Genomic DNA, 11,007 nt, shown 5'->3' with positions numbered 1-11,007 from the left:
TCAATGGAAATCAAATTTATCAACCCATGGAGGTCTGGATTTGGAGTCACACTCAAAATTAAAGTGGAAAACCACACTACAGGCTGATCCAACTTTGATGTAATGTCCTTAAAACAAGTAAAAATGAGGCTCAGTAGTGTGTGTGGCCTCCACATGCCTGTATGACCTCTCTACAATGCCTAGGCATGCTCCTGATGAGGTGGTGGATGGTCTCCTGAGGGATCTCCTCCCAGACCTGGACTAAAGCATCCGCCAAATCCTGGACAGTCTGTGGTGCAACGTGGTGTTGGTGGATGGAGCGAGACATGATGTCCCAGATGTGCTCAATTGGATTCAGGTCTGGGGAACGGGCGGGCCAGTCCATAGCATTAATGCCTTCCTCTTGCAGGAACTGCTGACACACTCCAGCCACATGAGGTCTAGCATTGTCTTGCATTAGGAGGAACCCAGGGCCAACCGCACCAGCATATGGTCTCACAAGGGGTCTGAGAATCTCATCTCGGTTCCTAATGGCAGTCAGGCTACCTCTGGCGAGCACATGGAGGGCTGTGCGGCCCCCCAAAGAAATGCCACCCCACACCATGACTGACCCACTGCCAAACCGGTCATGCTGGAGGATGTTGCAGGCAGCAGAACGTTCTACACGGCGTCTCCAGACTCTGTCACGTCTGTCACGTGTGCTCAGTGTGAACCTGCTTTCATCTGTGAAGAGCACAGGGCACCAGTGGCGAATTTGCCAATCTTGGTGTTCTCTGGCAAATGCCAAACGTCCTGCACGGTGTTGGGCTGTAAGCACAACCCCCACCTGTGGACGTCGGGCCCTCATACCACCCTCATGGAGTCGGTTTCTGACCGTTTGAGCAGACACATTTGTGGCTTGCTGGAGGTCATTTTGCAGAGCTCTGGCAGTGCTCCTCCTGCTCCTCCTTGCACAAAGGCGGAGCTAGCGGTCCTGCCGCTGGGTTGTTGCCCTCCTACTGCCTCCTCCACGTCTCCTGATGTACTGGCCTGTCTCCTGGTAGCGCCACCATGCTCTGGACACTACGCTGACAGACACAGCAAACCTTCTTGCCACAGCTCACATTGATGTGCCATCCTGGATGAGCTGCACTACCTGAGCCACTTGTGTGGGTTGTAGACTCCATCTCATGCTACCACTAGAGTGAAAGCACTGCCAGCATTCAAAAGTGACCAAAACATCAGCCAGGAAGCATAGGAACTGAGAAGTGGTCTGTGGTCCCCACCTGCAGAATCACTCCTTTATTGGGGGTGTCTTGCTAATTGCCTATAATTTCCACCTGTTGTCTATTCCATTTGCACAACAGCATGTGAAATTTATTGTCATCAGTGTTGCATCCTAAGTGGACAGTTTGATTTCGTAGAAGTGTGATTGACGTGGGAGTTACATTGTGTTGTTTAAGTGTTCCCTTTATTTTTTTGAGCAGTGTACATCACACAAAGCAGCCAGTCATTGCATGTATAAACATTTGTAAAATCAGTTGTACAACAACCGGTAAACAACAGTTTAATTTTCACATTGTATAAACCTATAAACTATGTTTTTCATTAAAGAAAACTCCATTCTGATTCATTTAAATTAGTGTGCAACAATTTATTAATAGCCACAAATGGCAGAGTACGCCAGATGGACTGGTCCATTTTTAGCCTAGTGGGCCTGTCTAATTTGGGGTTTTAGCGCAAAATTCTCATTATCTTGCTAATAATGGGGGCCTCAAGGTGAAAAAAATGGGCCGGTGTGTTAGAAAGGGGCGATTTTTGGTCCCAGTGCGCCACTGGTACGACTACACAAATAAGAGTCATGCTACAGTCCTGTCTTTTGTCTCCTCAGAGTGGCCTGCATTCTAAGAATAGTACTACATGGTGAATGTGAGGTGCGTATGACTTGACATGCTCAATGTGCTGGACGCCAGTCCAGAGTGATGTCCTGCAGTAGAGAGGCAACGTGGATGGCTGTGTCCTTTGTCCAGGCACCCCAAACTTCTCTGTCACTCCCCTTAGGAGACACCTCTTCTTGGTCTCCTACAGAAATGTCCACTCTCTCCATGACAGGAACAGAGGAAGTGTCACAGTCTGTAATATGAAGTGGTGCGGTAACATTCTGGTGAATTTGCAACATGCCACCGGTCCTTTTCCTCAGTAGTCGACAGGCAACAGGCCAGCCACCCGCAGAGCTGGACCCAAATTCACCCGGTCAGCCAGGTTACACAATGTGAGCTGGAAAAACACCCAAAACGATTATTCTCAGATCACATAAACTGGTTGAGTTCTGATCTCCAGTATAAAGATGTTGTTCCTTACTTGCCGGTTGTCTCTTGTGGTCGGTGCAGTGATGCCACACTCCATTTAACTCCCAAGTTTCTTTGCAGGGCTTCTACGGCATCTGGGTTCCACTCACAAGCATGAACATGGCTGGCCCCCGCATGCACCAAGAATGGGATAGTTAAGTAGCCAATACCTAATAAAGAATAACAATATAAGGAATAACAATATAATCCTGTAGTGCTAAATTATGCATAGATTATGAATATTTTCTGTAATTCATGGATAATATACACAGATATATACAAGATGTATTTTCTTACCTGCATATAAATCCACCACAGTCTCCCCACTGCAGTTGAATGAGGCAACCCTGAGCTTCTCTGTGATGTTGCCAGCAGAGAACATGCGCACCTGGTCACATCAAACTCATCCCTCAAAGAAAGTTGTAAAACATGACAAAACAATTGGACAAGGAGTACATAACATGCAACTATTCCATTGAGACTACAAAGTAACAATTCTGGTACCATTTTTTTTTAAAGAATACTGGTAGTGATGTCATTGAAAGGGTTAAAGGAGTCATTACCTGATATTGTTGTGTACTTGTGTCACCCAGCTGTCCTCTCCAACTAGCATGGTCACTACCGGAGTTCTTAATCCATCCTTGGAGATTCAAGCATTCTTTGCCAAATGTTCTGCACCCAGTGCTTGGGCCACTGCTGGCCACAAATCTGGACCTGTAACAGATGCATTGGAATAAACACACACACACACACTAAACCCATACAGAACCTAAAATTAGGCCTGTATCAATATGATAACAGTTTGTATGCTATACTATAGCATACCTGTTTTCTTCCATACTGGCGCTGGCCACCGTGATGCATATCGTCTTTCAGATCCTCAGTCCATCTCTCACCATGGGATTCTAGTAGGTCCTATAAGACATTCACCAGCTTGTCACTGCTTGAGATCCTCCTCTCTCTCTTTGACAGCAGAGGAGCCTGTTGCATAGAGAAAAGCAGAACAATTACAGCAAATTGTTAGATTTCAATCCAAAAAGTCAATGAAGCTAGAGATCAGTAGATGATTAAGACTTTGCATATGGGTTGTTCCATTTGATTTTAATCACTTTTTTAATCGCACCCCTTTTCATTTGAACAAAACTTCCCATACATATTTGCCTATGGTGGAAGTGGTCAGAAAGTGATTTTTTGAACCTGAATCCCAACACATTCAGGAGATAAAGGTGCCTAAAGTTGACCCATTTTGCGTACACGACCATACGACGAGAAATCCATGTCTGCAATCACTGGAAAAGATAAAACGGTTGAGTTGAAAAAAAAGTTTTTTAATAAAAATTGTAATTTAACCTTTAAGGTCAATCTCAGATTTGTTTCCATTTTCTGCATATCTTGTAGCTTAGACCCTATTTTACATCATCTGGGGTGTTGTTCTTGTGACCGCCATCGGTTAAGACACAACATACATATTATATATAAGATAAGAAAGAGTATGGAAAGTTTGTTGAAATCAAAAGGGGTGTGGTCAAAAAGTGCTTAAAACCAAAATGGAACCACCCATACATATTGGACATTGTCAGAAAGGTAGAAAGAGGTTTTACTGGCTGGTGTGTTTATGGATATATTCAATCGCTCCCTATCCCAGTCTGCTTTCCCCACATGCTTCAAGATGGCCACCATTGTTCCTGTATCCAAGAAGGCAAAGGTAACTGAACTACAGTTGAAATCTGAAGTTTAGATACAATCTTAGCCAAATACATTTAAATTCAGTTTTTCACAATTCCTGACATTTAATCCTAGTAAAAATTACCTGTTTTAGGTCAGTTAGGATCACCACTTTATTTTAAGAATGTGAAATGTCAAAATAATAGTAGAAAGATTTATTTCAGCTTGTATTTCTTTCATCACATTCCCAGTGGGTCAGAAGTTTACATACACTCAATTAGTAATTGGTAGCATTGCCTTTAATTTGATTAACTTGGGTCAAACGTTTTGAGTAGCCTCCCACAAGCTTCCCACAATAGGTTTGGTGAATTTTGGCCCATTCCTCCTGACAGAGCTGGTGTAACTGAGTCCGGTTTGTAGGTCTCCTTGCTCACACATGCTTTTTCAGTTCTGCCCACAAATTTTCTATCGGATTGAGGTCAAGGCTTTGTGATGGCCACTCCAATACCTTGACTTTGTCCTTAAGCCATTTTGCCACAATTTTGGAAGTATGCTTGTGGTCATTGTCCGTTTGGAAGACCCATTTGCGACCAAGCTTTAACTTCCTGACTGATGTCTTGAGATGTTGCTTCAATATATCCGCATAATTTTCCTCCCTCATGATGCCATCTATTTTGTGAAGTGCACCAGTCCCTCCTGCAGCAAAGAACCCCCACAACATGATGGCCAAACAGTTATATTTTTGTTTCCTCAGACCAGAGGACATTTCTTCAAAGAGTACGATCTTTGTCTCCATGTGCAGTTGCAAACCATAGTCTGGCTTTTTTATGGCGGTTTTGGAGCAGTGGCTTCTTCCTTGCTGAGCGGCCTTTCAGGATATGTTGATATAGGACTCGTTTTACTGTGGATATAGATACTGTTGTACCTGTTTTTTCTCTGGCCTTCCTGACCATTTACCTTTTTGCACCAAAGTACATTAATCTCTAGGAGACAGAACACATCTCCTTCCTGAGTGGTATGACAGCTGCGTGGTCCCAGCTGCGTGGTCCCATATACTTGCGTACTATTGTTTGTACAGATGAACGTGGTACCTTCAGGCGTTTGAAATTTCTCCCAAGGATGAACCAGACTTGTGGAGGTCTATAATTTGTTTTCTGAGGTCTTGGCTGATTTCTTTAGATTTTCCCATGATGTCAAGCAAAGAGGCACTGAGTTTGAAGGTAGGCCTTGAAATGCATCCACAGGTACACCTCCAATTGACTCAAATTATATCAATTAGCCTATCAGAAGCTTCTAAAGCCATGACGTCATTTTCTGGAATTTCCCAAGCTGTTTAAAGGCACAGTCAACTTAGTGTATGTAAACTTCTGACCCACTGGAATTGTGATACAGTGAAATAATCTGTATGTAAACAATTGTTGAAAAAATTACTTGTGTCATGCACAAAGTATATGTCCTAACCGACTTTCCACAAATTTCCTGTTAACAAACTGTAGTTTTGGTGTGGTTGAAAAAACAAATTTTAATGACTCCAACCTAAGTGTGTGTAAATTTCCGACTTCAACTGTAAATGACTACCGCCACGTAGCACTCACTTCTGTCATCATGAAGTGCTTTGAGAGACTAATAAAGTATCATATCACCTCCACCTTACTGGCCACCCTAGACCCACTTCAGTTTGCATACCGCCCTAACAGGTCCACAGACGATGCAATCTCCATCACACTGCCCTATCCCATCTGGATAAGAGGAATACCTATGTAAGAATGCTGTTCACTAACTACAGCTCAGTATTCAACACCATAGTACCCTCCAAGCTCATCATCAAGCTGGAGGCCCTGGGTCTCAACCTCACCTTGAGCAATTGGGTCCAGGTCTTTCTGACAGGCTGCCACCAGGTGGTGAAGGTAGGAAACAACATCTCCCCCTCGCTGACCCTCAACACTGGGGCCCCACAAGGGTGCGTGCTCAGGCCCCTCCTGTACTCCCTGTTCACCCACGACTGCATGGCCATGCAAGCCTCCAACTCAATCATCAAGTTTGCAGACGACACAACAGTAGTGGGCTTGATTACCAACAACGACGAGACAGCCTACAAGGAGGTGAGGGCACTCGGAGTGTGGTGTCAGAAAAATAACCTCTCACTCAACGTCAACAAAACAAAGGAGATGATCGTGGACTTCAGGAAACAGCAAAGGGAGCACCCCCCTATCTACATCGAAGGGACAGCAGTGGAGAAAGTTTCAAGTTCCTCAGTGTACACATCAACGACAAACTTAAATGGTCCACCCACAGACAGTGTGGTGAAGAAGGCGCAACAGCACCTCTTCAACCTCAGGAGGCTGAAGAAATTTGGCTTGTCACCCAAAACCCTGACTAACTTCTACAGGTCCACATCCTGTCGAGAGAGCATCCTGTCAGACTGTATCATAGCCTGGTATGGCAACTGCTCTGACCTCAACCGCAAGGTTGCGGTCTGCACAACGCATCACCGGGGGCAAACTATCTGCCCTCCATGACACCTATAGCACCCGATGTCGACAGGAAGGCAAAAAATATCGAAAACAACAACCACTGGAGCCACTGCCAATTCACACCACTACCATCCAAAAGGCGAGGTCAGTACAGGCGCATCAAAGCCTTGACCGAGAGACTGAAGAATAGCTTCTATCAAGGCCATCAGACTGCTAAACAGCAATCACTTAACTCAGCAGAGAGGCTGCTGCCTACATAGAGACCCAATCACTGGCCACTTTAACAAATTGATCACTAGTCACTTTAACAATGCCACTTTAATAATGTTTACATATCTTACATTACTCAAAGTATATAATACAGTATATGCATATGATATCTAGTTGCACCTTTCCTATGCCGCTCGGTCATCGCTTATCCATATATTTAAATGTACATATTCTCATTGACCCCTTTTAGATGTGTGTATTAGGTAGTTGTTGGGGAATTGTTTGATTACTTGTTAGATATTTCTGCACTGCTGGAACCAGAAGCACAAGCATTTCACTACACTCGCATTAACATCTGGTAACCATGTGTATGTGACCAACATCATTTGATTTGATTACTCCGCCCAAAATCTGAGAGTAAAAGTAACATGTCGGAAACAAAATGTCACGACAATCCGGATAGAAACAACGAATTTGTCAGTTAACTTTCCAAATGTAGACAAAAAAATATTCTAGACAAGCTGGGATATTTTTTGTCGGTAAAATGAGGTATGCGGGAAATGGCGGTGGAAAGCCTTTATGCGCAACTATTTATATAACAACAATAATATCTAAGTAAACTTGGGAGTTACCAATGATATGTTGTGCGCTCCTCCCAGGAACTCAGGAAAGCATGCAGTTTATTAGGCTTCAGATTAAATATGTTGTGATGAACTTCACAGGATGGTGAACAGTGATGAGCTTGATGCATCTTTTCAATAAATATCGAGTGTCTTATTCTGGTGATATTATGATCGACGCTTGGCTGCCGTTTGACAAATAAAACGTATATTTATTCTGCGCCCAATACGTGTGTGGTTTAGACCCAGTGGCCTGGCGCCCCCTGGAGGAGAATATAGCAACGCCGTACAGGCTCCAAGATCTGGTATATTTCAACATCTCAATCAAAAAAGCTAAACTCACCTTTGACCCTATCATCACGCAAATGCTTACAGTATGGCGTTCAGTGGGGAACAATTGCAAATATATTATCACCCCCATATTATTTATTTTATTTTCAATCCCAGCCCATGTCCACGCAGGAGGCCTTTTGGTAGGCGTCACTGTAAATAACAATTTGTTTTTAACTGACTCGCCTAGTTAAATAAAAAAAATATGCCATTGTTTAATAATGAGTCTCCTTTTGGGTGGCCAGCCTATATGTTTTCCAGCTTGAGGGGGGAATTCATACTCTCTCTGACATTGTGGACAGTCGAAACCTACATGCGTTCCAAGACATGAAAAAGCAATACCATCTGCCTGGTTTTAATTTTAATTGCAGCTTTGTTCTGCTCTAAGTGCTTATGGAGTACGTTGGGGATCTGATCATCTCATCCTATCCACAAAATAATAATGGCAAGGGTAAGGGCAGTCTCCAAATTATATATATCAATCAAACGTATTTATAAAGCCATTTTTACATCAGCCGATGTCACAAAGTGCTGTACAGAAACACAGCCTAAAACCCCAAACAGCAAGCAATGCAGATGTAGAAGCACGGTGGCTAGGAAAAACTCCCTAGAAAAGCAGGAACCTAGGAAGAAACCTAGAGAGGAACCAGGCTCTGATGGGAGGCCAGTCCTCTTCTGGCTGTGCCGGGTGGAGATTATAACAGTACATGGCCAAGATGTTCAAACGTTCATAGATGACCAGCATGGTCAAATAATAATAATCACAGTGGCTGTAGATGGTGCAACAGGTCAGCACCTCAGGAGTAAATGTTCAGTTGGCTTTTCATAGTCAATTATTTAGAGTTAGAGGCAGCAGGTGCGGTAGCGAGAGAGAAAGAGAGAGAGAGAGAGTCGAAAACAGCATGTTCGAGACAAGGTAGCACGTCCGGTGAACAGGACGCGCTACCTTGTCCCGAACCAGCATGGTATATATTCCTCTTCAAACCAACATATTACCAATCTATTAACAATGGAACAAAGATATACCAGCAGTAGATATTAACTGGAGTACTGTCTGGTCCAACATCATATTCTCATCAGGAACCCAAATGACTCACTACAATTTTGCCACATGAGTTATGCGACTCCTAAACAACTTTTCCAGATGAACATAAACTCAACCCCTGTCTGTATGCTCTGCCCCCAGGGTACTCCTGGCACATTTGTGTGAATAAACTGCACACTGTAGAGTGACCTTTTATTGTCTCAAGCGTAAGGTGCACCTGTGTAATAATCATGCTCTTTAATCAGCATGTTGATATGCCACAGCCTGTCAGGTGGATGGATTATCTTGGCAAAGAAGAAATGCTCACTAACAGGGATGTAAACACAATTGCACACAATTTGAGAGACATACGCTTTTTGTGCATATGAGAGAGGGGGGGGGGGGGTAAATGTCTCTTGGTTTGTGTTTTGTTTGTTTGTCACAAAAACAACAAAACAATCTTGCTCTTTTGTCCATAATAATTTCCTCATGTAAGCTACAACTGCACTGTATACTGAAAAAAAAACATCAGTAGAGTTGAAAATACGATGGAAACCCATTTAACTTCTATTTTTTATTCGGTACATGGGAATTTAACAGCAACGATTGTTATAATGTACACTACACGTCACCAAGCAAAGCATTTTTTAGCAATAAATGTCAGTTTGATGCAAACACCCCTCTGGTGGGAGAATATATTGTTTTTATGCTGATTTTAGAATATTTGCATGAAAATCTGTCGCCAAGTGGATGGAAACCTAGACACTGTTACCTAGCTACCTAGCTAATTAGACTGTCGAATTTGGTCAACAACAAAAAAGCTTTCTAATTTGCTACGTGAGGCTTATTTGATTGAATATAAGTTTTGTAATGGTTAGGTTGTTACAAATGCACAGACATAAGTGGACGCACGTTGCATTTTGGCAACTTACCTGAAAACGACTTGATATTGGAGTTTTGCCTGTTGTCATAGAGATAGAGGTCTCATCATGATTATCCAATAAGACATTTCAGGATGGACATTGTCATCAAGGGCTTCCACCATTTTAAAGTAGTCAACTACTGAACTGGGAGCAATCAGCCAATGAAGAAAATGTACTACTTTAAAATGGAGACAGCCTCAATGGCTCTGCCCATGCTGTCTCAGACACTATAATTGTACAGATACAAAGATGAGTTCTCTCTCTCTCTCTGTATGTATGTATGGCTGGCATACATATGACCTCTCTTTGGCTAGAATGGTCCCACCTGATTTCGCCTCCTCCCACCTGCATTCCATCTTTGAGGACATGTACTTCCATTGTTAGAGTGGTCACTCTAATACAGGGATGGGAAACTTTGATGTGTGTGGGGGCCACAAAAAACTAAACTCATTAGGGGCCGCAGTGGCTCGTGGGTCTGCGTACCACTAACATGAGCTAATTGAGTGACTGCTGATGCGCAACCAAATTTCAAAATTACACCTTGTATATTCTATTATTCTAACTCTCAATAGTAAGTTGATACTCAACTGAGTTCCTAAAAAAAATAAAACACTTTTATTTTTTGGTCCTCTGTCCTACAAAAGGGGGCCAAATGCCCAGTTGCCCATCCTTGCTCTAATATGTGACATTGTGCATCCTCCTCATAGCTGCCATTACCTGGATCCTCACGGTTTCCCATGTGCTGCCAGTGTTACACTCTGTTTTGGAGACTTTGGAGATCAAGCTGGGGTAGGTAGAATGGTATGATTGGCAGGGTCACTGTCCCAGCAGTGTTTTTGCATGCAGAACCTAAGGTTCAGAACACCTTGTGCCTGCAAATGTTTCTTTTGTAAAGGTCATTACAAAGGAAATACATAGTTAGCAACAGAAGAGACCGAAAAACAAGCCATCCAGTCAAGACATACAAATAGAAAGTAGGACAGCTAGCTAGCTTCCAGAAATTGGGAATAGCTAGGTAGCTGACTGCACTGTTGTGCATGACGTTGTAGCACCCTCAGAAAGGGTCAGTGGTGGAAAAAGTACCCAAAATTGTCATACTTGAGTAAAAGTTCAGATACCTTAATAGAAAATGACTCAAGTAAAAGTGAGTCACCCAGTAAAATACTACTTGAGTAAAAGTATTTAAAGTGTTTGGTTTTAAATACACTTAAGTATCAAAAGTAACTGTAATTGCTCAAATATACTTAAGTATCAAAAGTAAAATATCATAATTTCAAATTCTCCCCAGAGATATCACAAAACATGAAAATAACGATGCAGGAGCAAGTTGAATATGGTGACTGTTTTCCTTAGCCCTTTCTAGCTTGTGGTGACCATTTTTGGAGTGTCAAACGCTAACGAAAAAGAAGGAACCGGAAGTGGTGGGAAAACGTCACACTTCTGCTCGTTCTACTG

The 11,007-nt window shown here is 42.9% G+C and overlaps 1 protein-coding gene across 1 annotated transcript; it reads right to left on the bottom strand.

Moving 5' to 3' along the window:
- Positions 1–1,024: 1,024 nt before the first annotated feature.
- trmt12 (tRNA methyltransferase 12 homolog) lies at positions 1,025–9,930 on the bottom strand. The gene is given in 11 exon segments (XM_065018187.1): positions 1,025–1,936; positions 1,938–2,196; positions 2,199–2,235; positions 2,320–2,332; positions 2,334–2,371; positions 2,373–2,476; positions 2,604–2,688; positions 2,691–2,715; positions 2,870–3,020; positions 9,562–9,590; positions 9,878–9,930. Coding segments are annotated over 11 exon segments (885 nt in total). The 3' UTR covers positions 1,025–1,845.
- Positions 9,931–11,007: the final 1,077 nt, after the last annotated feature.

The sequence above is a fragment of the Oncorhynchus nerka genome, linkage group LG5 (assembly GCF_034236695.1).
Source record: "Oncorhynchus nerka isolate Pitt River linkage group LG5, Oner_Uvic_2.0, whole genome shotgun sequence".
NCBI lineage: Eukaryota > Metazoa > Chordata > Actinopteri > Salmoniformes > Salmonidae > Oncorhynchus > Oncorhynchus nerka.
The sequence above is the reverse complement of the archived record's forward strand: the minus strand, read 5'-3'. Positions and strand labels throughout refer to the sequence as shown.